Below are 27,776 nucleotides of genomic sequence, written 5' to 3'. Positions count from 1 at the left end.
AGTCCAGTGAGTAGGAGAGTCGGGAACAGAGAGTTAAGACTTCGCGGGCGGTGGAGTTGGCAAGAAGGAGCTGGTCGTCGTGTGCGTTGGAGTCGGAACGGAGGGGACGGAGCTGTGGAGAGGCGGCGAGGGCAGACGAGGGGGTGCTCGCGTCGTGCAGGGAGCTGCACCCCAGGGAGGCCGACAGCGCGACCTGGCCGAGGTGGAGACGCTCGTCGCGGGATAATAAAAATCCTCTATACCCCGAGCATCAGCAACCCCCTCCTGTTTCCCCCCGCGCTGAGATAGTGCGACCAAGGGGGCCCCTTTCCCACCCCCTACCAGACACTGTCCGCGAGGCCCGCGGAGTTGAGGCACCATCGCCGCTCCGCGTCTCATCACCAGACGGGTAGGCCGACCCGGTCTCGGCCTCAGGCCCGCCTCATCCTTGAGGGTATTCTTTCCTTGGTTTTGGGTATGTGTTGTCGGCGCCGTCTGTGAAGTAGAATTGTATAAGTGTTGCCGTGTGCTCGGTAGTCGGTATTAGCTCTGCATTGTGTTTTCGCTTTTACATTTGCTTTTTGTGTAAATTGCATTGTGTCTTTTCTGTGTGCTTTTGGTGGAATTGAATGTGTGCTTTCCGTTCGTCACGAATAAATGTGCTTTGTGTTGAACTGTTTCCCGCTTCGCTTCGTCATTTCCTTCATTGAATCCTCATCTTGCTTCACGTAAAGGGTTGGTAGTGGGCTGAATACGCCCGATAATTAATCGAACCGTCGAGGTCGACGATAACACCGCTCGGTTATTCTGATAGTACGGAACGGGTCGCTTAAGTGGCCCGTGTCCGAAGTCGACCTGCGGCGAGGTGCGATCGCCCGGTCTACCCTCCGCGTGGGTACTTAGGTAGGTCGAATTTGGCGAGCAACCCTATCCCACGCGGGGGCTGATTGGCTCGATCGCGGTGAGACCGAAAGGTCCACCCGTGACTGGTTCCCGGCGTTAGTCCGAGAGGGTCACGACTGGATTGTCCGTCCGGTGGGCGACGTGCCGCGATTCGAGTTACGTGGCCGTCAGCACGCCGGCGGGCGCGAAATACCGCAACACTGGTGTCAGGTCGTGCGATACAAGTTCATCGCCCTCCTCGCGGCACTGGTATCGGAGAACAGGAAAACGGGCTCTCCTGTCTCCGGCTAAATTCACGGGAATCGGTCCAGGGGTGAGAGAAGCGACCCCCGATTCCCTCCAAATTACGAGCGAGCGAAATTAACCCTTCACGAGAAGCAAGATGGCGTCTCAAGGCGAGCGGGAGCCGGGGGTATTAGAAATGGATGTAGAATGTGTAGGATCCATGGTCCAGGATGGAATCCCCGTGCAGGAAATGTTGATTGTGCAGGAACACGGACTCGCCCAACTGAACCCAGAGCCCGAAATGGGTGCGGCAGCGGCCGCGGTGTATGACACCTCCCCCCCCCCTCTCCACCAAAACCCTTCCCCAACCCCTGCCGAAACGGCTCACTCAAGCGCACCCGACATGGCCCAGCTATGCGCCATGCTGGCGGCAATGAAAAACGAAATGAAAGACATGAACAAGCAAATGAATGAAGTGAAAACGACGATGGATGCGAATACACAAAAGATGGATACGAATATGAAAAACGAAATGAAAGACATGAACAAGCAAATAAACGGAATGGAAGCAAACATGAGGGAAGAAATGAAAGAGCTGCGGGGTGAGACGCAGAACATGGGCCGATGCATGAAGGCCGTGACCAGGGAGCTGGGAATGGCGACTCCACGTGTGGGAGCAAACGAGCTGGAAGGGGGTGCAACGGCTGACAGGCCCGCGGTGGAGGTGGGTAAAAAAAATAATTCAGGGGGCGTGTTGGGCGAGGGTCGTGACAGAGGAATCGACGGTGACCAAAAGGGAAGAATTAAATGGGGAGACCAAAACGTGTGAGACGAGACACGAGGTGACGACAATAGAAACTCATAAATGTATAGAGACACGGGAGACAGAAAAAAATAGAGGAGAGACAACACGATGAAGACGGGGTAAGTGACGCACACACACAGGTAGTGGAGGATAGTGAGGTTGAGCTGGTGGACTGGGTGGAGACCCAGTGCGAGCACCTGGATGGCCTCCTCCAGGAACGAGGGGAGGGAGTATGCCCCCTTGAGGCGAGTCACGACCAGGTGGGTTCGGTCGTGCTTTGCGAGGTTGAGGGGAGGAGTGCTGTGAACGGGTGCACGGAGAGCTTGGGGGGTATAGAGGCCCCGGAGACCCTTGTGGGGACACGAATCCCCAGTGTGGTTGTCCCTGTGTTTGTGGTGCAAGGTGTGAGTGCGTCCCCGTGTGTGGAAGCGACCCCGTGTGTGAGTGGTGTGGTGGCGATGGTGCCGGAGTACGTGCTTCCCAGCACGCCGTGTGTGGATGAGGCACGAAGTGTGGATGAGGCACCGCGGTTGAGTGCCCCCGCGTGTGTGGATGAGGCATGGAGTGCGAGTGAGGCACCGCGGGTGAGTGCCCCCGCACGCGTGAGTGAACGGCCGTGTGCAAGGTCGCTGTGTGCAAGGGAGACCGTGTGTGTGAGAGAGCGGTATGAGAGGGAGATGTCGGTTGGCATGCGGGAGCACGCAGCCGCGTCTCCCGGTGTGAATGTGATGGAGTGGACTGTGTGCGTCGTAACACGCAGGTGTGCGTGGGTTGAATGGCGACGACGGCGACAGAGGAACGAAAGCCGAGTAGCGGCTGTAGTTGTTTCGCGGACCGTGCCGGGTTCACCCAGCAGTGAGCACGCGGTTCGTGCTGTGCAACGCACGAGACCGCCACGTGCTCGCTTGCGAGAGTGAAGTCCCGGTCCGGAAACGCCAGCGGTGGATTTGCCGATCCCGCGGACGGACAAAGTTTAGGCAGGTAAACGGATTTGGACCGGACGGGTTCTCCACGCGATCGTGTGTGTTAAGCTCCAACGGGCAAAGCACATGTGTTCGCGTGGGGAACCCCTCGAGACGTGGGGCTTGTGTTTTTTTTTTATATGCGCACGGTGACGCCATGGCTGCACGTGGGGTTGGAATCCGGCAGGAGGGGTATCTCTGCCGGATGGTACCGTCCAAGGAGGGACGAGGAACACGTGCAGCTGCATGACGTCACGGGCAGGTGCAAAGTGCGCGAGCTCTGAGTTGCCGCGCAGGTGCTGCGCATGAGAAAAAAAAAAAAAAAAACAGTAAGCCTCACTTTCGGGTGCACAGGATTCCTGGGCAAGGGGTGGAAGACCCCCTTGGCCTGGGCACAGGATGAAAACTAGTTAGGGGGAAGGGTTAGCTTAGTTTGACCGACTTCATGGGGCAGGGGTAAGTCCTCATGGAGTCCGTGGAATGGATTAGTTAGAGGGATTGTAGCCAGATTTAGGTTGGGAAATAAAATGATTTTTGATGATTTGGAGACAGAGACAGACAGTGAATGTGTAGAGGGGACGTAGCTTAGCTACGTAGTGTTAAAAGGAACGTGCTGTAGTTTAAGGGACGACGTGGGAGCACGAGTTAGTTAGGGGGTGCAGATAGAAGGATGGCAGAGTTCAGTGGTGTGTGTGTTGAAGAGTTGGTGAGTGAAGTGGAAGCATGTGCTTGGTGAATGAGTGAGGCCAGCGGGTCTGTGTGTATGGAGCAAATGGGGAATGCATGGTGCGATGAGTGATTGGGGGGAGGAGTGACTCCCGCCCAAGGGACCCCGGGGTCAGTGTAGAGTGAGTTAGGGGGTTAGTCAAATTGAAAAATGGAGGTCGTTTTGTTGTTGGTGGGAAAGTAGGCTCGAGACCCATTTGGAGGGGTGCAGGAGCCCTGTTGACGGGCTTGGGAGCGTGGCTGCGAAAGGTGAGTATCGCTGAATGGGTACCCCGGGCACCAGGCTAGTCGGCCGCGGTAGGCCATGGGCCCATGGGGGGCCGGGATAGAGTAGTGGGCACGGGTGCGCCTGCTTGGTGCGGGGGCCCGGGGCGCCATTAGCCGCGTGGGCAGTGTTGTGGGCACGGGTGACCCTCGGAAAGGGGCCCGGGAGGCCGGCCTGCCACGTGTGCGTTTCAGGGGAGGTGCCATGGGGGGCACTCCCCGGTGTTAGGGAGCTGGTAGGCTCGGAGGCAGTGTAGTGCCCGGGGGTGCCATAGCGGGAGATTCGGCAGAGGGTCGTGCCTGCCAAAGGGAGCCACGTGTCCCAGCCAGGAGACCGTGTGAGGGCACGGAGAGAAAATTGGGGGGCGAGGCCCGAAATTGTGAGGACACCAACACAGGCGACGGGAATCTTGGTTGTTAGAACCAATAGTTTAAGCGAGAGGCGCTTGTTGAAAGCCCCGGGGTAGTTTAAGAGTTAATGGTTAGGGTAGATTAGGAGATGTACCCCTCCGCACCATCCATCCCCTCGCTGTCGTTGTGGGCCGCTGGACCCACTTTGTGTTATAGATCGCTGAACTCTGGGGAGGCCATCCTGAGGCTTGAGTTGGGCCTCGACACAGGACGTTAGCTCTCCCTTATTCCCCTCCGGGAAGGGAACGTAGGGGTTGGGAGTAGGCTAGGTGACAGGATAGGTTAGCCGAACAAAGACGATAAAGGGGGTTAGGGGACGATTTATAGAGGGGAAGTAAAAATAAAAACAACAAAAAAATAAGTTGGGGCTAAATTGGGGTTTGGACAAATTAAGGGAGTGGGTATGTACAGTGACAGGCAAAGGCGATAGGTTGGGAGGGAGACAGGTAGGTAGGTCCGAGCCCGCCTTCCAAGTGGCCAGCACCACCGCACTCCCTCCACCAACCTCCACTGAACGGCAAAGGCTGGCCAGCTTCATCTGCAGCTGCTTAGCTGCAAGGCCTGTGCCGGCTGGATCGTCTGCCGGCTGGCTGTTTTTCTGCAAGGCCTGTGCCGGCCAGTTCATCTGCTGGCTGTTTTTCTTCAAGGCCTGTGCCGGCCAGTTCATCTGCCGGCTGTGTTTGCCTGCAGCGGCCTTCTTCTGCGGGCTGTGTTTGCCTGCTGCCTTTGCCATGCCATGCCCACTGCCCAGGTTCACCAGCCCCGTTCAATTTTTGCTTTGCCCCACCCCCCCTGTTCATTGCCATGTGCGCCAGGATCCGCAAGGCAACAGTTTGCAAGCTGCGAGAACTGCCCTGTTGGCAGCTACAACATGGACCTGCAGTGGCGGCCCGTGCACCGTGTTTGTGTTCGTCCATCCATTCGTTGTGTTCATTGCGTGTGCCACTTGAGCTGGCACGGAGACTGCGTTTGTGCAGCCCATGCACCGTTGTGGTTCACTGCGTTCAGTTCAAAAGGGAAGGCCTTGGACTGCGTGTGAGCAGCCAGCCACGTTCCCTGTCACCTGCATTGTTTTGAGCCAGAGACTGCATGCGAGCAGCCTGGCTCCCTGCTAACTGCTTTTCTTTTGCAGAGTTCAATGATCCTGGGCCATGGTTTAGTGTAAAATTTGTAAGTTAAGGTTAAGATGTACTGTAAATATGAGTGCGCCCCCGGCATGTATGTCTTCGCGCCGGCAATTTTATTTAAGTCGTCCGTGTGAGTGAGTTTGTTTAGGTAGTTACGCAGCCCTCAGGTTATTTATTTTGGGGACACGAATACCATGAATGTCGCACTCAGGGATCCGTAGGTAAAATGTACTAGGGGAAAACTACACATGATGGCACACGAAAATTTGACGACTCGGGACGAGTCTGTAAAAAGGGGAGGGGGTAGTGTTGTGGTTACCAAATTCGCAAACCACCATTGAGGTCCCTTAGGTGAGGTATCTCGGTAAGTACATGTGTAGTTAGGCCCAAACCCGTTGTCTAGTGGGAATACATGTCATTTATGCGTGCTGCGACTCTTCAGGATAGCCGTTTTTCTTTTGCTATCTTTATTTTGGACCAACCGCCATGATTACCACCACAACCACAACATCAACCACCAACCACAACGCTTCACCACAACCGCCACGACCTTCACGTCACACCTCGCAACCGTCGCATCGCCACCGTTCTTGTGCCGCCTGTCGGTACCGGTGTTGGACTCGTGCAGGGCGCGCGCCGAACAGCGTGTACAACATCACGGATTTTGTGCTTCAAAAACGGATCAAAAAGCATTCACGCCCACTTTTTCTCGGGCCAATGGGGAGCGAGGTGAAAGGTCGAAGGGAGGGGGTCAAAGGCGAAGCCACGGGGCTTATAATAGCGACCGTGTTCGTCAGTCCAGTGAGTAGGAGAGTCGGGAACAGAGAGTTAAGACTTTGCGGGCGGTGGAGTTGGCAAGAAGGAGCTGGTCGTCGTGTGCGTTGGAGTCGGAACGGAGGGGACGGAGCTGTGGAGAGGCGGCGAGTGCAGACGAGGGGGTGCTCGCGTCGTGCAGGGAGCCGACAGCGCGACCTGGCCGAGGTGGAGACGCTCGTCGCGGGATAATAAAAATCCTCTATACCCCGAGCATCAGCAACCCCCTCCTGTTTCCCCCCGCGCTGAGATAGTGCGACCAAGGGGGCCCCTTTCCCACCCCCTACCAGACACTGTCTGCGAGGCCCGCGGAGTTGAGGCACCATCGCCGCTCCGCGTCTCATCACCAGACGGGTAGGCCGACCCGGTCTCGGCCTCAGGCCCGCCTCATCCTTGAGGGTATTCTTTCCTTGGTTTTGGGTATGTGTTGTCGGCGCCGTCTGTGAAGTAGAATTGTATAAGTGTTGCCGTGTGCTCGGTAGTCGGTATTAGCTCTGCATTGTGTTTTCGCTTTTACATTTGCTTTTTGTGTAAATTGCATTGTGTCTTTTCTGTGTGCTTTTGGTGGAATTGAATGTGTGCTTTCCGTTTGTCGCGAATAAATGTGCTTTGTGTTGAACTGTTTCCCGCTTCGCTTCGTCATTTCCTTCATTGAATCCTCATCTTGCTTCACGTAAAGGGTTGGTAGTGGGCTGAATACGCCCGATAATTAATCGAACCGTCGAGGTCGACGATAACACCGCTCGGTTATTCTGATAGTACGGAACGCTTGCTTAAGTGGCCCGTGTCCGAAGTCGACCTGCGGCGAGGTGCGATCGCCCGGTCTACCCTCCGCGTGGGTACTTAGGTAGGTCGAATTTGGCGAGCAACCCTATCCCACGCGGGGGCTGATTGGCTCGATCGCGGTGAGACCGAAAGGTCCACCCGTGACTGGTTCCCAGCGTTAGTCCGAGAGGGTCACGACTGGATTGTCCGTCCGGTGGGCGACGTGCCGCGATTCGAGTTACGTGGCCGTCAGCACGCCGGCGGGCGCGAAATCCGCAACAATATATATAATTCCAGCAGTGTGTGTGTGACCGCTGTTTCTCGACAACCACTGGTCCGATCTAATTGAAACTTACCAGGTATATTGCTGGGTACCTGAGGATGTGCCTTTTCAAGGTTTGATATTAATTGGACAAGTGCTTCCCAAGTTATGGCCATTTATTTACCAAACCAATGGGAAGACGCGTTGTTGCGTGGCCGATGGGGAAGGGAAGCACAGCCACGTTCTCCATTACGTGTTACAACGTACGGGCTTCCAGAGAGTGATGACTTCGTGTATTCTAATAATTTCTCGATTTCTTGTGCGCATTTATAGATAAACAGAATGGCCCAAGTTATGATCGTTTTCATATTAGACTGTGTATAAATTTCGGGAACATCAGAGTGCTGGTATGCTCCGAACCCGGAAGTAAATTTTTTCTCTCTCTTCTCTTCTCTTTTTGTTTTTCCTTGCCACGACATTGCGAAAAGGTAAAATACGTTGACGCTAATTGAATAATTGGGTATTAAAAATAAATTGCGAATAATCGTAACTGCGAATAATATCGAACGTACGGGCACATGAGAGCGAAGAAACTGCCTGTGTGGTTTATTTATTTATTATGATTTTTATTATTATTATTTTTTTTTACGGGCACGTACTAGTATCTATAATTCCAGCAATCTCTGTGTGTCTGTCTGTATGCGACCGCTGTTTCTCGACGACCGCCTGTCCGATCTGATTGAAACTTGACAGGAATATTGCCGGGGACCCGCGGATGTGCCTTTTCGAGGTTTGATATCAATCGGACGAGCGGTTCCAAAGTTACGGCCATTTATCTGTCAACCAATGACAAGACACGGTGCTATGACGTCACAATTGATGTTTATTTATTTATTTTCCTCACGATTGACGTCACAATTCTTTTCCGTTTGATATGACGTCACAATTGATGCTGGGGACAATTGACGCTGGGAAAAATGTGCCTTTTCAAGGTTTGATATCGTTCTTCATCCGTTTCAGCTGTTTCCCAGGGTTTGAAAGCTGTTTTTTTCCAAGGTTTGAATTAATTGTTCAAATTATTAATTAATCCCAAGGTTTGGGGGGGGGCGAGGGAGAGGGGGGGTCACAGTTCGAGAGAGGGGGGACGAGAGAGGGTGGGGTGAGAGTAGGGGCGAGAGAGAGGGAGCGAGGAGGGGCGAGACTAGGGGGAGTTTATTTGATGTCACAATTAATGTTTTTTTTTTTTTGTGAATACATTTACAGAGAGGGGTGAGAGGAGGGGGGGAAGAGAGAGGGGCATCACAATTCAAGAGAGGGGCGAGAGAGGAGGGGGGAGACGAGGGGTGGCGAGAGAGAGGGGGCGTCAATTCTTCTTCGTTTGATATGACGTCACAATTGACGCTGTGGACCTAAGTATGTTTCCCAGGTGTTTCCCAAGTTATGGCCATTTATGATACGGTTGGGCCGATCTAATTGAAAAAAATGCCCCAATCCAGTCGTCGTTTACGAGAGCGAAGGAACGAAGCTGCACATACTGGCACGCCTCACCCATGAGAGAGGGTACTGGCACGAGAGAGGGGGGGTGTGAAAAAATGCCCAATCTAGTCGTCGTTTATGCACCTACGGGCCCGCACTAGTATATATGTATGTATATATATATATGTATGTATGTATATATATATATATATATATATATATATATATATATATATATATATATATATATATATATATATATATATATATATATATAGTCATTTGTCTCGAGTTTTATGCTTGAGGTGTTGTCTTCCCGGATGGGGGTATTGTGAGGAGGTTCCTGAAACACCATTTGTTCTCATCATTGTGCCTTCAAACCTGTTGTTGGCTTCATGGTTAAGGTGGCTGGATTAAGACCTTGAGGTCTTGAGTTCAAGCCCCTGTTTTTCCTTGTTGAATAAACACCAAGTGCGTTGACCAGCCTGTCATCCTTTCCAAGTCAGCAAAATGAGTACCAGCATTCTGGTCACGGGCATTGCATCAACGGCATAGCTGTGCCCCCAGCCAAGCAGCCACAGGATGCATACAAGTAAATAAAATTATGCCTTCAATCCAGTGGCTCGTATTTTTGCTTGAAAAAAGCTTTTAGCATTGGTGTTGAGCCTTGTTTCATGAGCGGATGCCAATTTGACTAAAGGTGCGCTGTGTGCACACCTTTTCATGTTCCCATGTTGTGTCTGGTGCGCACTGCACCAAAGCAGTACTTTCTCTCGATTAAAAGCAAAAAGCTATAAAGCCCCTCTGAGTGGTAGGAAAATCGATATCGGCAAAATACGCCATTAATCAGATTATAACACTGAATTATGCATGTGGTTTGTCTGGAAATGTAGTCTGTGTGCAATTGGGAAAACCTGCAGAGATTGCAATTTTTCTTCCATGGGCATGTAACTGCAGAGCTCAAAAGATGGAATATAAGACTTGAAGAGATTTTCTTGCTGACTTGCTTTTGAGGCTTTGATATGCCACACAAAGGGGGGAACGATTGTTGGAAACTTAGTACCAACATCCCCACTGAATTTGAACGAGTGGCTGAGGTACTTTTCAACCAAGTGTTCTTCCTGGGTTTGAGGAGTTTAATCCACAGCAGACTCTTGAACTCTAACATTGGAAGTGCACTTATTTAAAGAGTGCATCTTGCTGCTTACCAAATGACAACTAGAGTGAAATTGATGGCATGCCATCACAAGTCCCCATGCCTCCCACCTCAAGCAAACTTAAAAGATGGTCTGAAGTTCCACCAGGAATGATGATATCAAATTTTGAGTTAAAAAATTTTCGGTTTTGACTCCCGTGACCCCACCCACTGGGGCAATAACCCGACAATCAAATCCAAGAACTCGTTGCAATGTGTGTCCCGCAATGTTGATCACATATACAAAGTTTCATTAACGAAATGTTTTAAAATGTGCAAATGTTTGGTATTTGACCTTTTAACCCTGCCGCGATTAGGCATTGCCAAAATTGTACTGCTCTTGCATCTTCATGCCACGTGTTGATCATAACTATGAAGTTTGGTGAATTTCTGCACAACTGTTTCGGAGGAGATAGCGAGACGGACAGACCCAATTACAATATCCCGTTATTATTTTTTTTCTTTTCAAAAGGCATGGAGATAATGAACCGAGTTATTGATATGGTTTACTGTACCTGATGAGAGCTATAAATACACTAGCCCATATCGTTTGTCAAAATTGCCCTTTGTCACATTTCTCAGCATCTGTGAAGATGAAACACCTGTGGTTCTGAAGTTCTGCTAATTACCGCCTGGGTTAACAGTTTTATCAATGGCGATCATAATGTGTGCTGAAAGCGCAAATACTGTGCAGGTGTTTAACTAACTCGGGTGGGGTTTAGTCAGAATATGAAAGCTCAGTTACAGGTTTCAAGCTATGTTTTTACAAATGACCCTGAGGTGTAGTCTTTTTTTCATGACCAGTTGATACTATGGATAGGCTGTCTGTTCCATGAGGTTCTCAGCAAACCAGCCACCCCTCCCTTACGCTCAGTGAGTGTGCCAGGCATTTAATTTATAACAAAACTTTTTTTTTCGTTTTGAGGCTTGATGTAGGATCCTTATCTTTGTCTTGTAAATTCAACTCTGGTTGATGCATTGCCATCACCGACTGCATCGCATCCCCGAGCCTGCAAGTGTGTTCTTGCTTCAGTTAAAGGGCCATCTGTTTATACACAAAATTGGTGGAATTCTTGACCCCTTTCCCCCTCCCCTCTTTCCACAACCTTATTTCTGCTCTCCAAACCTTCTTCCCCTTTCCCAACACACTCTCACCTTTTATTATTTTTCTCTTATCCTTCCTCTTCAATTGTCAATTTTTATTTTCTCATTTTATCCTTGCTGCTTATGAAATCAGGACATGCTGTCCTTGTGTTTCTACTTTAAACTGTGTTGATGTTGCTATCACGCTTTGACTTGCCATAATGTTTTTAAGAGATTTTAGGATTGGTTAAAATATTTCAAACGTTGAGTCTAACAGTATGGTGCAGAGACAGCACACTCACCTTTGAACTTCCAAGGCTTGGTTTGATTCTCAACCCGACTATATAAACTTCCAAATTGCTGTTTGCAGGCAATGTGTTGCACATCACAGTGTGCACATTAAGCCGAGTGTCCCATCTGTTGGCAAGTCTGTGGACGGTGTATGTGTGATATCCCACGTTGTCTTTAGTGAAGAGTCGGCGAGTTATCACTGGCACACCAAACAAGATAACAATTCCTGCCATCTTCATCCAAACATAACACCTGGTGAAACACTTGGGCCAAAAAATTGCACATGCACATGCACACATACACACACACATATCTCGTTTTTTCACACACAACTGTTTCTAACAATTCTATCACACACAAAATAAATTAAAAAATAAAAATAAATTTTAAGCACTCACACACAGACGCACTTTCCTGACCACATGGATCATCAGCTGGGCACCGTTCTTCCTCGAGGTTTTGATTCTTTCAGCCAAGGACCTCTCCAAATGGTGGATCCACAATCTTGGTCATGGATCCACATCAGTAGATTACCTACATCAGTAAATCCACAACCTTGGTTGTGTCCAGGCAGTTGGTCAACCCATACTTAAAAAAAAAAATGCATAAACGGTACAATGAATTTTCCACCAAAAGATGATGACAAATCGGCGGGAAAAGCCTCACCAAAAGAAACGTAAATCGTTACACACATCTCGTTTTTTTTACATGCTGTTTCTCACAATTCTATTGCACAAACAAATATAAATAAATAAAAAGAAGAAAAAAAAACCAATATATATATATATATATATATATATATATATATATATATATATATATATATATATATATATATATATATATATATATATATATATATATATATATATATATATTGTTGCGAATTCGCGCCCGCCGGCGTGCGAGCGGCCACGTAACTCGAATCGCGGCACGTCGCCCACCGGACGGACAATTCTGTCGTGACCCTCTCGGACTAACGCCGGGAACTAGTCACGGGTGGGCCTTTCGGCCTCACCACGATCATGCCAATCGGCCCCCCGCCTGGGATAGGGTTGTTCGCCAAATTCGACCTACTGAAGTACCCACACGGAGGGTAGACCGGGCGATCGCACATCGCCGCAGGTCGACTCCGGACACGGGCCACTGAAGCAACCCGTTCCGTACTATCGGGATAACCGAGCGGTGTTATATTGTCGACCTCGACGGTTCCGATTAATTATCGGGCGTATTTAACCCACTACCAACCCTTTACGTGAAGTAAGATGGAGATTCAATTAAAGAAAAGACGAAGCGAAATGGGAAAAACAGTTCGACATGAGGCACATTTATTCCGCGGCACACGGAAAGCACACATATACAATTACAACAATTATGCAACAAAAGAAACACAACAATGCAGATCTACTACCGACTACGCGAGCACACGGCAACACTTACACAGTTTGACTTTACAGACGGCGCCGACAACACATATACTCAAAAGCAAAAGAAAAGGGCCACCCTCAACGACAAGGGGGCAGACGTGGTCTGTGGGCGTGAGACCGGGCGGAGCCTACCCGTCTTGTGATGAGCCGCAAATGTCGCGGCGGTGCCCCGACTCCGCGCTCCTCCGCGGGTTTCGTTGGCACTGATTGGAATGGGGTGGGAACGGGGCCCCCTTTCCGCACTATCTCAGCGCGGGGGGGAAAAAGGGGGGAATTGTTGATGCTCTGGGGAAAGAGGATAGCTGGCTTGCTTGGGTCCCGCGACGAGCGACTCCACTGCGACCTCGACCGCGCTCCCGGCTTCCCCTCTCTGCAGCTCCCCGACAGACTCCGAACCCCGACAGACTCCGACTCTCCTCCAGACCCGTCTTGACTGCTGCTGCCACACTCCGACGCCGCCACACCTCTCCAACTCGCCCGAGCCCAAAACCTGACTGAATTCGCCCCGCGCTCGGCGCTTTATCGGACGGCAGGAGAACACGTATGCAAATTTCCGGATCAGGATGAGCTCGGGGGCGGAGCCACGCTCGCCCATTGGACGGAGGAAAAGTGGGCGTGAACCTCCCCTGATCCTCAAATTTGCATATATCGATTCTACTCCGACGCGCCTGGAGGTGTGGCCAAATCGCCCCGCACTTGCTGATAGGACGGATCAGAAGTGGGCGTGTATCATTCCTGATCAGACTTCTCCTCGGAAAGGCCGCTTTTTGCACCCGCGGCTCGGCGCGCGTCCTGCACGAGGCCAGGACAGCCTGACGCTTGGCGTTCACAAGTGGTGCGGGAATGGCCGCAGAAGGAGAGGCGAAGGTGGTGGAGGGTCTAAAGTGGCGGTCCCTGGCCACGGTGATGCTTGGAATGGCGGTGATGCGATGTTTGCGGTAGCGAGCTGTGAAGGTAAAGGTCGTGGCTGTTGGCGTTGTTGTTGTTGTTGTGAAGCGGCGTTGCGGTTGGTGGTTGTGTGATGGCGGATGAGACGTGGTTGGTTCAAAATAAAGATAGAACAGAAAAACGGCTATCTTAAAGGGTCGCAGCCCAACTGAATCACATTTATTCCCTCTAAACAATGGGTTTGGGGCTAACTACACATGTACTTACAGAGATATCTCACCTATGGGACCTGAATGGTGGTTTGTGAATTTCCTCAACCACAACAATATATATATATTGTTGTGGTTGACAAACGACCACGAGGTGGGGAAAACTACTTCGATTCCCACCAGACTCCCTGGAATTGTAGGTCGTCACACATGGATAATTCCGTGCCGTGGCGGGTCGCTTTACCAACCGTGGACACCAATACCTCAACCGTGTGGCGTAGGGTCCTCCTGTCGAGAAACAAGTTACCTAATTAACCATGCGGTGTCGACTACCGGGGAACCACGCCCTCGGTACGCCTTGCCCGAACTGGATCACTCTACCGACTACCTTTCCGGATCGGATGCAGTCAAGCGGCACTGCCCAGGATGTACCGGCTCGAAGGAACGGATTATCGGGAATAAAGACCCGGCTAAACTCAGATTCGAACCATGCTGGACCAATGGAGGAAAATACAGACAAGCTGGGAACATTTCTACATTTATTTATTTACAATAATAAGTGGGGAAAAGCATGTGGCACAAGAAAAAGGTTTATTGGGTGTGTTACGCAGGGGAAAGATGAGAGGTGTGTTGTGACAATTTACAAGCAACTTATAAAAGCAGACACATGCAGACTTGACGCGAGAATAATAAAAGCAATAATTACAACAATGAAGATCTTAGGCTTATCTAACGTACAGGTGCCAACACACTCCGACAAACACTCGGACAAAATAAACCCAATTAAAAGAAAAGGGACCTTTTGCAGCCAGGGAGGGAGGGAGTTGTCAGTTTTTGGTACCTGAGCGTTTCGAGGGGGAGGGATGCTCCATGGTGCGGCACCCAACAAAAGCTGTGCAGTTCGGTCCACAACCGCACGTGTGGTAATCGTGTCTGCAGCAGGAGCTTGAGTGGAGGAGAGCGGAGTCCAAGGTGGTGAGAGTTGAGCAGTAGCAGGACCAGACTGGAGGTTTGGTCGAGGTTGTGTCGGCGAGGACCAGTACAGTAGGTGGGCCGTCGAGGCGAGACGTAGGCAGAGCCAGGCAGCAGGAACACTTTAAATCTCAATTCTCACTCTCACTATCTCCAACCACTCCAACTCCAACTTCGACTTCCAACAACCAACTTTCCCTCGCATCCAACTCAACTCTGAGGATTGTCCCGTACTTTATAGATCACGGAGTTCCGGTGGAGCCATGGCGAAGCCGACGTCATTGTCCGTCCCGATTGGAACGGGAACTCATGTGGTCCGCCTTTCTGGGCAGGGTTTCGGCCAGACACAAGTAAGGACTGCCCACACCGCCATGTCCGAGTTTGGGAAGGTGAATGGTGGCGCAGCTACTACAATGAACCTTGCGATTCTGCCTCAGAAAACTAGTCTCTGTAGACAGCGGGTATATGGTGGAAGCACTTGTCCAGCCCAAAATGCCCGTCAGGATTTGGGCTCAGGAGACGAGACGAGGGTAGCAAGCAAGATGAAGGTTCCATGGATCAAATAAAAGGGGAAAAATGATTTATAATCCTAACTAAAAGCCCATTACACACAAGGAAGGGATCTATCTGCACGTATACTAATGGAATAACTGACTTGGGACACCTGTATGTTGTATGCATACGGTTCCTAGAACCGTAACAATATATATTACACACACACACACACACACACACACACACACACACACACACACACACACACACACACACACACACACACACACACACACACACACACACACACACACACACACACACACGGAGCGGGAATACTTGGGGTCATTAATGAAGTTGTAGTTGACACTGTATTGCAAAGGCAGCAGAATTTCAACATGGAATTTAGCTTAATAAGCTCTTGCACATCAAGGTGTGGAAATGTCGTTTTTGAAGCATCCATTTGTTGTTTTTATAAAAAAATTGTTCATGAAGAGGATCAGAAGGCACATAGTGGTTCGGTGTTCTAGTTTGTGTGCAGCACCTGGTTTCCACAGGATGGCCTGAAAGTTGCCTTACCCCTCCACAGCAAAGCATTCGTTCTTAAACTCTTTTAATATGCAGGTTTTATTGTGCAGTACTTGCAATATTGAATCTGTCATTGCATCTGCCACCGAAGGTGGACAGGTTGTTTTCACTTGTTTGTCTGTGAGCACGATATCTCAAGTTATGGACGGATTTGGACGCAACTTGGTGGACAGGTTGGGTGTGTGACAAGGACAAAATGATTCGATTTTGGTGAAGATCCCAATCTGGATATGAGAATTAAAAATTTTAAAAGTGATTCTTCACCATGGAGAGTTGGGGCCCAAAAAAACGATATATAGTGTTACGGTTGTAGGAACCGTATGCATACAAACATACAGTTGTCCCGAAGTTAGTTATGCCATAAGTATATGTGTAGATAGATTCCTACCTTGTGTGTAGTGGGAAGACACTGGGGTGCATTGCGATTATTTTTTTTTTTTTAGTTGGATTAATAAATCATTATATCCCCTCAATTACAATCCACGGTACCATAGCGCTTGCAGCCCTCAGTTCGCTGGCCACAGCACACCATTGTCCATCTGCTGTCTCCGGAGGCTCGTTTCTCGAGGCAAAATCTTCGTGTTCGCTGTTCCAGTTCCTCGGCTTCCCCAAACGTTCCAATTCCTTATTGATGGGTCCAGACACACATGGATTGGGCGGGCTTTTCTTGCCTGGCCGAAACCCCACCCAGGAAGGGCGTACCCCATGAAGGCCCTGTCCAATCAGGACTGATGATGACGTCGTCTTCGCCAAAGCCCCTCCCCGACCTTGGGGATCTATAAATTACGACACCATCCTCAGAGTAGAGTGAGAGAGTCGGAGAGTTCGTTGTTGGTTGAGGGAGGAAGAGGTTCGCTGGTTGAATTTGAAAGTTAGTTTGTTGGTTGGTTGGTTGTGAGAGCTGAAAAGACCTTGACCAGGTCTCGGTCGGGTCCTGCTCCTGTCTGCAGCCCCGTTCATACATTGGACTTCGGGCTCTCCACCTGGGCTCCTTCGCAGACACGGTCTCCACATGTGTGGCTGTGGGCCGAACTGCACGACCTCTGTCGGGTACCGCATCACGGAGCATCCCTTCCCTCGGAACATTCAGGTACCAAAAGAACTGCGACCTCAGCTCCCTCCCTCCGTGGTTGCAAAAGTCCTTTGCCATTCAACTGGGTTTATTTTGTCCAAGTGTGTGTCTGTGTGGCGCCTGTCCACTAAGTAAAAACTGTTTAAGTTTCTGATTACTGTAATTCTTGCCTGTATTATTCTCGCGGCAAGTCTGCTCTGTGTCCTCTTTTTACCCCTCAGCCTGAATTGGGCTGAAAAAGGGATATTGTCGTCGCGGGCGTCCGGGCGTCTGTCAACTTTTGGTTTCCGTTGATTTCGAGGAGAACACCTTGTCCGATTAAATCCATTTTTGCAGGGTATGTTGGGGTTGAGTAGAGGAAGGTTCCTTCCGAAAATGGGCGCGCTGCGATTTTCAATGTGGCCTCCATGGCAGCCATCTTGAAATTGGTTTCCGTCGATTTTGAGACCGCCTTGTCCGATTAAATCCATTTGTGCAGGGTGTGTTGGGGTTGAGTAGAGAAAGGTTCCTTCCGAAAATGGGTGCGCTGCGATTTTCAATGTGGCCTCCATGGCAGCCATCTTGAAATTGGTTTCCGTCGATTTCGAGAACGCCTTGTCCGATTAAATCCATTTTTGCAGGGTGTGCTGGGGTTGAGTAGAGGAAGGTTCTTTTCGAAAATGGGCTCGCTGCGATTTTCACTCGCCGCCACGGTAGCCATCTTGAAGTCTGATTAATTTTCGATATGACGTCCAACGTGCTCTAACTGACTGCGTCATCGTGATATCACTGCTTCCTTTTACAATGCGTGGACTGAGGGGTTACGCCCGCTTTGCGGAGCTATTTTTGAAGTTGCTGTAAAATTGTCGCACTACATCTCTCTTCTGTCCTCTGTATAACACACCAATAAACCTGTTCCTGTGCCACATGTTTTTCCTCGCCTAGTGTAAATAAATGATAAGCCTGGTGTTGGCGTAGTGGTTAGGGTAGCGGCTTGGGATCCAAAAGGTCCTGAGTTCAAGCCCTGTTGGCCGCTTGAATTAATACACACCAGCAGGTTGACTCAGCCTGTCATCCTTCCGAGGTCAGCGAAGTGAGTACCAGTGTACTGGGCCCGGTGTATGCACCAGTTAGAATAGGTGTACCATATCCCTGTGTCGTAAGAGGCGACCAGGGTTACGTCAGGAAGGGCATCCGACGTAAAACCTGTGCCAAATCATAACGGATGATTCGCTGTGGCGACCCCTAAAGGCCCGGTCACACCTTGACGTTTTAGCCAATGTATGCCGATTTTTGAATTTTTTTTCTAAAACGCTGGCACACGTTGAATACGTTATGGGTAAGTTTTGATAACATTGAGAGCATGCTGAAAAACACTGCCATACGTCGTTGTACGTTGGCTTTAAACGTTGTACTTTTTGGTTGTCCTCAAATTTTTTTCATGCTTGAAATTTCACGACGTATGCCGGCGTTTCACTCACACATTCCGCTACGCTGGCCACAAGTTGTATGCACGGTCTGCGATCGTTGACAGACGTCAACACGTGCTACTTGTAAGTTAATCATAAGTTGAGACACGCCGAGGTAATGTTTAGCGTACCCGAAACTTATTTCTAACCTATGATTAACGTGTTGTTGGCACGTTACGCGATCGTTGGCACACATCGACAGACGTTACTTTTAAGTTGCTCATAGGCTGAAAGACGTCGGTATAATGGATCGTCCTTGCGTCAGCGTCCACGGCCACGGCCAGGACACTTATTTGCAGCATTCTTCAAACTTTTCTTCGGCATGCCGAGGATGTTCACACTTTGATGTCTAGCTTGGCTATGATTCCAATTGTCCATCGGCAGCGTCTATTTAAAATAGTCGAGTTTGAGCGTTTTAACACGTTCAGAAGAAACGCTTCAAATTTCCAAACCCCAGCGTCAAAAAACAAAGGCGAGTGACAGCAATTTAAATCGTTCATTGTAAACAATAAATAGCTGAGTGGTACCGTTTAAAAGTCGTTGAGTGGAAAAAAAATCCAATTGTTGAGCGCAAGCGTCTACTTTCAATAGTGGAGATGCAGCCATTTCAATTGTTGAGTTTATCATTTAAATCGTTAAACGCAAGGACGATCCATCATAACCCACACCCTCCCCCTCACACTCACCTACTACTGCCAACATGAACAAACTACTACTAATACTGATACTGATACTGTTACTGCTGACATGGACATCGACTCAAAAAGGACTCGAAAATACCGTTGGGTTCCCCTTTTATGAGCAGCATTTTTATATACCAATTCCCAAAACCGCTGGGAACACGTCTTTATATGGCAGTTGTAAGCTAGAAACACATTAATTTATTTTTTTGTCGACCGGAATACGTCTACATACGTCTGTGTGTGTTGGGACTACGTAAAGAATTGGTTCAAAGCACGTCAAACATAAGTTAGAAATAAGTTTCGCGTAAAAAAGACATTACCGCGACGTGTTTCGACTTATGAGTAGCTTATAAGTAGCCTTTGTGGACGTGTGTAAGCGTCCACATATCGTGTGTAAAACTTATCCCCATCGCATGCGGAACGTGTGTCATACGCCGAGTACGTCGTAAAATTTTGAACATGTTTAAAATTTCTTGACGTACTCTACTTACTACGACATATGATAGCGTACTTTAGCATTGTACTCACGTATACCAAACTTACTCATACCGTATTTGACGTGCCCCAACGTTTTAGACACATTTTTCTTAGGTCGGCATACGCTGGCAAGATCGCCAAGGTGTGACCACGATGTTGACACTTCCATTTCTACGGCAGTTATGATTCGAATCGTTGTGCGTCAGCCTTTTAATAGGCTACGTCACGACATCGTCGGCGATGCGTGCAACGCGCTATGCCTAAGTTAGACTATCGTTGGGCATCGGTTGTGTAGGCCGACAACAGGTTCAGCATTCGTTGGTATAAGTTATCTATAACACAACGAAACGTTCTGTGTCCGTTACCAATGCGTTATACATAAGACCAAGTCGCTATGAATATGTCCGAATCTTTAAAAAAAAACATCAAAAGTTCAACGTAAGCCAGCGTTTAAGATACATTTTAATACGTTGCCATAGCTGGCTAAAACGTCAAGGTGTGACCGGGCCTTAACGGGAGCAGCCGACAGAAGAAGAAGAAGAGTGTAAATAAATGATTGTAGAAATGTTTCCCACTTCGTTTTTGTCTTTTCCTTCATTGGTCCAGCATGGTTCGGATCTAAGTTTAGCCTGGTCTTTATCCCTGATAATCTGTTCATTCTACCCGGTGTGTCCTTGGCAGCTCTGCTCGGCTGCATCCGATCCGGAGTTGGGAGTTGGCACTCTACCGCAGTTGGTAGTGATCTGTTTCGGGCAAGGCGTACCGAGGGCGTGGTTCTCCGGTAGTCAAAACCGCGTGGTTAATTAGGTAAACTGATTACACCTGGCAGGAAGACCCTATGCTACGCAGTTGAGGTATTGGCGTCCACGGTCGGTTAAGTGACCCGCCGGGTCATGGAATTATCCGTGAGCGACGGCCTACAATTCCGCAACCCGCCGGGTCACGGAATTATCCGTGAGCGACGGCCTACAATTCCTGGAGTCTGGTGGGAGACGATGTAACTTCACCCACCTAGTGGTCGTTCTCGCCACCGGACCCCGGCCCGCAACAATAGCATGATATCTCAAAAGGTGCACGGGTTATGACAAAACTTGGTGGATGAGTTGGAGAGGTGACGAGAACAATCCGACTCGATTTTTGAAGTCTGGAACCAGATCCGGCCTAACAGTGGGATGCAAAACATAAACTGTTCAGCCTGGTGGAGGTATTGTTACGAATTTGGAAGCCTTGTGCACACAGACAGAATGCAGTCCCCAAGTTTAGTTATTTCGATAAGTATGTGTTTCTAGTTCGGGTCCCCTACCTGTGTCTAACAGGAATTACGTGTGTGCGCTGCAGTTTCTTTTACAACAATTCTCCTTCACTTCACTTCACACACCAACGCCATTGCCCACGTGCGTTTGACCACGTACGTGGGCGGATATTTCCATCGCCTCAGATCGAGACTCCGTCCAGGAAGGCAGGGGTGTGCCCCTTGTCCAATGACTCCACAGAGGGTGACTTTCCCACGACACCCCGGCCAATGGGTTTGAGATTTCCACAGAGGACGACTTTCCCACGACACTCCGGCCAATGGGTTTGAGATTGCCCCAGAGGGCGACTTTCCCACGACACCCCGGCCAATGAGAGTGAAGATCGCCTCAGATGGCGATTTTTCTCACCCTGGAGGAAAAAGGAATAAAAGGAACGCCAGGCTCGGAGCGTTGGTCGTCTTGGGGGTCGCGGGTCTTGGTGCTGGCTGGTTCGTCTGGTCCTGGGTCATTGTCGTCTCTGATCTTCTCCTTGGTCTTGGTTGATTGGTACGTGGCCGGTTGGAGAGCGTGGTACCTGGTGCTTGGAGCGGCATCGTGTTGCGGGTTCGAGTCCTGCCGAGCCGGATCGTCAAGGGCCGCACAAGGCGGGAAGGTCCAAGCTAGCATCCTTCCCAGCTCACCTTCCCAGCTCACCTTCCCTCCGTGCTGGGGCTATCAATAAAGGCCGCGGCCATAATTTCTTTTGGGGGGTGTGTCTGTGTGTGGGCCCGTCTTCAAGTAGAATTGTGTAAGTTTTTTTTTTTTTTTTTTTTTTTTTTTTTTTTTTGCTCATTGTACATTACATTTCTTATTCGGATAACTCTGCTCTTTGTGTGCTTCCCTCCCCGATTATTATTATAAATAAATTTCCCTGTTGTTGAATGTCCCAGCTCGTTCCCTGTCATTTCTTTCATTGGCTTAGCACGGTGCGTAATGAGAAATAGCAAGGCAGTAAATTGTGCATTTGGACCGACAGGCTTCGGTGACCATCCGCTCGGGTTACACACGATTCGAGCACGGTAACTGCTCGTCCCGCTCGAGGACTGTCGAGGGTGAATTCGCTGGTAGCTTTCCCGTGTGGGTACTTATGTATATTGAAGTTTGGCAATTTACCCTACCCCACGCGGTCAAATTATTGGCGATTCATGGTCCAGTAAGGGACCCATGCCTTCCGGACTTATCCGAGGGTCACGACCTAAATTCCGGTGTGTTCGGTGGAGCCCACTACTGCTCCCTCTCGCGGTCGTGCTCGCCACCGACACCCGGCCCCACAACAGTATGCGCTCTCCTGAGTGCCATTCTACTTGTATCTGTATGTGCTCAATCATGCTCCTGAGTTGGTGTTGTATATACCACGGTGGGAAAGGGAGGGAGGGAATGAGGTAAGAAATGTAGCAGGGGTAAAGTGACTTTCAGGTAACCATGGAGTTGTCTCACTGTGGTGGATAGGTTGGGGGAAGAGGTGTGCAGCCCCACCCCCTTTCATCCTTGTTAAATGGTCATAATACTGGCACATACAATCACTGTTTTCTCAAGGAACCTTGGGATAGATAACATCATATATAAGTGAGTGTTTGTAGATGAATCGACCACCTGAGCATCCCTTCAAAAAGGCTCTCTCACACTTCACCGCAATGCCATGCTAGCTACACAGGTTCTTACAATCGACAATGTTTGAAGTGGTGTTTTAAGGTTGTGTTAATTTTCCTGCTTGGGTAAATAAATGATTGATTTGGTTTTAATGATGGTGTTTGAAGTTTCCTCTGATTTGCCATTAAACCTTTTGTACAACATCTCGGTTCATTGATGAAGACTTACGGAGGGAATATACCGATACATCACAGCAATCGTTCCTGAAAGCTTTTTATTCCTCCGTGGCCGAAGGCCAGAGACATTGTTTTCAGGTTGTCCGTCCCTCCATCTGTTATTGGTTTTTTTGCTACCATGGTAACTCGTGAATCACTGAAGGCATTTCAACCAAACTTGGCACAATATAAACTGAAACCAAGATGCACTGATTCAATTTTGGGTTGAGCAGGACAAAGGTCACGTGCCCTTTGAAAATAATTTTTTAGATGATAACTTGAGTAATAAGCATCTGATGTTCTCTTCTACTTCTCTCTATATATATATATATATTTTTTTTTTTGTCCCACGTGCTCTCTCATGTGACGTTTCAATTTTTCATGTGACCTTTAACTGAGATCTAAGGTAACAGTGTGTTGACATCTAACGGGGGGGGGGGGGGGGGGGTGGAGGCATGTCCATTGATGCACGTGCATCAAATTCTACAGTATTTTCTAGTCTTGCTCTCCAGATTACAGTACGCATGGGGAACCTCTAGCATGTGGGCCAGATTGGACCCGTGACTCATTTTGATTCAGTTGTGTTGTATTTTCTGTTTATCCATTACTATTATCCATGAACTCAAACAACTTGGGAATAGCCACACCAAATATTCTACCCAACATGGCTGCTCTCGTCAAAAGGAAACAATCTCAGAAGTTACATTAGGCAAGTTATTTTGAAATTTACATGAGTATTATGACTTCATGAGTGTATTATTAAAATGAATTCGATTTCCGATGTTACTTTTGTTTAGTTGGTGTCAATCAGAACGATTAGTTACATTACTTGTCTGCATATATGTTGTTTAAATTGCTAACACATGACCATGCATATAATTAGCCCGCAGTGAGTTTAACAATAGCTGTTATGACCCTCAGACTAAGGAAAGGTTTCCCCCCACCTACTTCATAGCAAGGATTCCTAAGAATGCAAAGTGTTCTCAGGGGCCCGTGCCAAGCTGAGACCCACACCGCTGATAATGAAACACAAGCAAACTTGAGATTCCGTTGTGGTCTTGCGAGTTGCTCCTTCTCTGGCCCCAAGACCAGAAACTGCTACACTGTTTTATCTTCACCCAGTTTTGTTTTGTTGCACACAAATCTTGTTCAACTCAAAAGGGTCAAGAGATAATTCTGCTTCACCATCCACGAAAAAGAACCTTTAATTTTTCCATTGTTCATTTTAAGAATCGTGTTTTATATCAGTGAATCATTGGAAGGTCAATGTGTCATGCATTTATTTTCCAAGGAGCCCTTTCGTGATAATGCTCCACTTGTGGGAGATGTGACACACTTAAAATTTAAGACTTGTATGTAGAAGGATGCAATGGTTTTTGTACATGTGATCGTTTCTACTTTATGCGTAATCGGGACTCTGGCATTTCAATGTTACTTACAAGTCCATATTATTATGACATCATCTTCGATTTTTGAAAGTGTCACTTATCTTTCCGTGTTCTCAAATTTAATAGGTTTAGCTTATTGTCCTGAAATTTTACGATTTGTTTCTCAGTTCGGGCAGCAATTGGGAAGTAAGATCAAGTAAAGTGAGAAAGGCTAATCTCTCCTCTTGATCTATCATTGTAGTTCATTGTTGCATTTTCCACGACCTCCCCCAGCCGGAATCAGCTATCATCGCTGCCTGTACAGCTATGTCGACTGCCTCTCCGTGTCCTTGTATTAGGCAACAACAAGATTGGATCGTTACCACCGGAAATTGGAGATTTGAAAAATCTCCACGAGCTGGTATGTTCTCAATACATTGCTTATTCTCTTTTATTTATTTATGTATTTATTACATCCGCTTGAGCACCTCAAACACTGTGTGGGCGTCGTAGATACGTAGAGGAATATTCAAGAAAGGTATGAAATTGGGATGAGATGGAGGGGAAGGAAAAGTGGGCATACCAAGAGGAATGACATGTGGGACAGACAAGCCTCTCCTTTCCCCTATGGTGTGCATTGACCTGCAGGGTGTGCTATGTTGTGTTTCAGGACGTCAGCTGCAATGAACTGCAAGAGATTCCCCCTCAACTCGGCAACCTGGTGCTTCTAAGGGAGCTCAATGTGCGGCGTAATCGTCTGCAACACCTCCCAGAGGGTGAGGGGTCAAGTAATCAAATGCAGAGCGTACAGCCAAACCCCAATGCTCGGATGCATGGATCTCTGGTTTGAAAACGAGCACTCCTCAAATCCTTTTAAAAATCGTCAGTGTGGGAAAGACGGGATGTGTGTATGGTAAGATTCTGCCATCTCATCATATCGGTGAAGTGGTGAACAAATGTTGGATGCAGCTTATCTTTGTAAGGTTTATGACCTCATCTGAACAGGTTATGACCTGACCTGACCCTGGAAACGTTTTGAAGTTTGTGCATTGTTTTGCCTGTGGGAACCTTATATATTTTTATTCCGGCTCTTTGAATGTGCCTCGACTAACCTTGAATGTACTCTCAATTTTGATTTGAAAAACCATTAACCTGGGAAGTGAAATAATATATTTATTGACCAGGTTGCTGAAGTGCAGAGCTATAAAAATTTTGTTGATTGGAATGATGAAACAAAGTTAAGTTGTATCTTCATAGTGCATTAACTTTATGTGATGTATTTTGCTTTTTTAAAAAATTTATTATAAATGATGATGTTTGATGTCAAACTTTTATTAAGTAGTTAAAATTTAATGCTTTATTCCCATCACGCAGAGATTTCTGAGCTACCTCTGGTGTCGCTTGATTTCAGCTGTAACTGTATCATCGAAATACCCATTGTCTTCCGCAATCTGCACCTCCTCGAGACGTTGGCTGTGGATAACAACCCATTAAAGTTTCCACCTGCACAGGTGTGTGAAGTATGGTACATGTCATGAGCTGTTTCACCTTAAAACGTGTGCATTTGCACCTGGTCTGTTTTTCAATGTGAAATGTCCGTTTGATTCACAAAGCACTTTGAAATCGGAGGCAGCCATTTGGCCCATCAAGCCTGTGCTACATCAACACCACATTACTTCATTGTAGCAGTTTATCAACTTAAATTGATGAGGGATGGGGTGGACGTGGAAGAGTGGGGGTTAAGAACAGTGGGGCAGACACAAACCTCACCCTGGTGTAACAGTGTCTATAGAAAGTCTACACCCCCCTTTCAAAATTTTCACCTTTTGTTGCATCGTTGCCTGGCATTAAATTGCATTAAGTCAGACTTTTTCCACCTTTAATTACACATCGTAACTCACAACTTCAAAGTGAAAAACAAATTCTACAAATTTCAGAAAATTAATTAAAAATACAAAACTAGAATATCTTGGTTGGATAAGTGTCCACCCCCCCCCCCTTATAGCAATTCTAAATTTGCTCAGGTATAACCGATCACCTTCAAAATCGCACACCAAGTTTATTGGCCTCAACCTGAGTTAAATTGTCGTGATTCTGATTATTTCAGGATAAAATCAGCTATTCCTGTAGGTTTCCTCGGCTGGGTAGTGCATTTCACAGCAAAGACTCGACCATGAGGAACCAAGGAGCTTTCAAAAGACCTCCGGGATAAAGTTGTGGAAAAGCTCAGATCAGGGGATGGGTAAAAAAAAATATTTCAGAGGCCTTGAATATCCCTTGGAGCACAGTCAAGACAATCATTAAGAAGTGGAATGTGTATGGTACCACTAAGACCCTGCCAAGAACAGGCCGTCACGCCAAACTGGATGACCAAGCAAGGAGGAGACTGATCAGAGGCTACCAAGAGGACATGTTTGAGGAACATGATGAAGTGTTCACGGTGTTGCCCTGGCCTCCATATTCTCCAGATCTCAATCCGATTGAGCATCTGTGGGATGTGCTGGACCGACAAGTCCGATCCACGGTGGCTCCACCTCGCAACTTACAGGACTTGAAGGATCTGCTACTAATGTTTTGGTGCCAGATACCACAGGACACCTTCAGGGGTCTTGTAGAGTCCATGCCTCGGCGGCGGTAATTATTGACATTTAATACACAGCATATAGTTTGTATTGGTGCGTGGTGTTGTTGTAGGTGGCTCTCCCATCTTTCTTCAGGCTGTTGTAGCTATATTCTGAAAAAAGCAGAAACAAATATTTGATAAATATTAAACATGTGATAATAGGTATTTATGGGAAAATAGTCAAATTAGGTCATAACAGCTATGAAATATCAAAAAAGAACTTAATAAAAATTTCATTATTTTGGCTGCCGCAATAAGCTAAAAAATGGCATTATTCACAATTTCCTTGTCAAGTTTGATATTTAGACCTTTATAAAGTATTACAAATGATTGCAAGCCCTCTAAAACATACATTTAGACACTAATATCATGTAAATACCTCTATCAGAGGTAAAGATATGGTCGAAAATGTGTTTTTTTCCCCGAGTGAATTTCAAGATGGCGGCCAAAAAAATGCCAACCAGAATTTTTGATAAATTTATGGTCCATTGTCACTAAAAAATTAGGTTGGCAAAAATTAACCTTAAATTTTCACAATATTACACAACAGCATATACTAAGAACCCAGACGATCCAAATTCACATTTCCAGCCTAACTTCCGTCCGTCCCACGGGATCGGCTTGTATCCACCGCGAACGTTTCCGGACCGGATTTCACTCGCGCAGGCGCGCACGCGGCGGCCTTGTGCGAAGCACAGCATGGACCTCGCTCGCGCTGCCGTGCGAATCCGGCACGGTCCCCAAAACAGCTACGGCCGCTACACGGCCTTTGTCCCTTGTCTGGCTCCGTCTTCGTCGCCATTCAACACACACACCCCCACGTGCCATGATTCTCACAAACCGCACCATGACACCCGGACAGGCGGTTGCGGTTTCCCGCATACCAACCGCTATCTCCCTCTCATACCGCGTCCTCACACATGCAGTTTCTCTCACACACGGCCTTTCACACACGCATCCCATTTTACTAACGCACGCCATTTCACTCGTAATATGCGCGCGTTTCAACACTCAATTCGGCACACACACACACACCGGGACAATTACACTGGGGATTCGTGCTACCACAAGGGATCCCGGGGCTTCCATACCCCCCAACCTCTGCGTGTATCCATTAACAGCACTCGCCCCCCCCAACTCGCA

The 27,776-nt window shown here is 48.1% G+C and overlaps 2 protein-coding genes across 13 annotated transcripts in view; one reads left to right on the top strand and one right to left on the bottom strand.

Annotated features, from left to right (window-relative positions):
• LOC147026554 (leucine-rich repeat and calponin homology domain-containing protein 1-like) overlaps positions 1–27,776 on the top strand; it is a 295,928-nt gene that overhangs the window by 217,165 nt on the left and 50,987 nt on the right. For all 12 annotated transcript variants that reach the window (XR_015058390.1, XM_085882064.1, XM_085882060.1 and 9 more), the window contains 3 exons: positions 24,305–24,431; positions 24,681–24,786; positions 25,385–25,521. Coding sequence is in view for 11 of the 12 variants with exons in the window: in XM_085882064.1 (XP_085738190.1) it covers positions 24,305–24,431; positions 24,681–24,786; positions 25,385–25,521 (370 nt within the window). In the remaining variant the exon portion in view is untranslated. The remainder of the gene's footprint in view (positions 1–24,304; positions 24,432–24,680; positions 24,787–25,384; positions 25,522–27,776) is intronic.
• The window catches only part of LOC147026552 (uncharacterized), a 199,110-nt gene continuing 197,383 nt past the window's right edge, over positions 26,050–27,776 (bottom strand). The window contains exon 8 of the mRNA XM_085882078.1: positions 26,050–26,744. Coding sequence (XP_085738204.1) covers positions 26,724–26,744 — 21 coding nt within the window. The 3' untranslated portion in view covers positions 26,050–26,723. The remainder of the gene's footprint in view (positions 26,745–27,776) is intronic.

Source organism: Eptatretus burgeri, chromosome 5, assembly GCF_056783735.1.
Source record: "Eptatretus burgeri isolate ZD-2024b chromosome 5, Ebu_testis_v1, whole genome shotgun sequence".
Taxonomy (NCBI): domain Eukaryota; kingdom Metazoa; phylum Chordata; class Myxini; order Myxiniformes; family Myxinidae; genus Eptatretus; species Eptatretus burgeri.
Note: the sequence above shows the minus strand (reverse complement) of the source record. Positions and strands in the feature narration are given on the sequence as shown.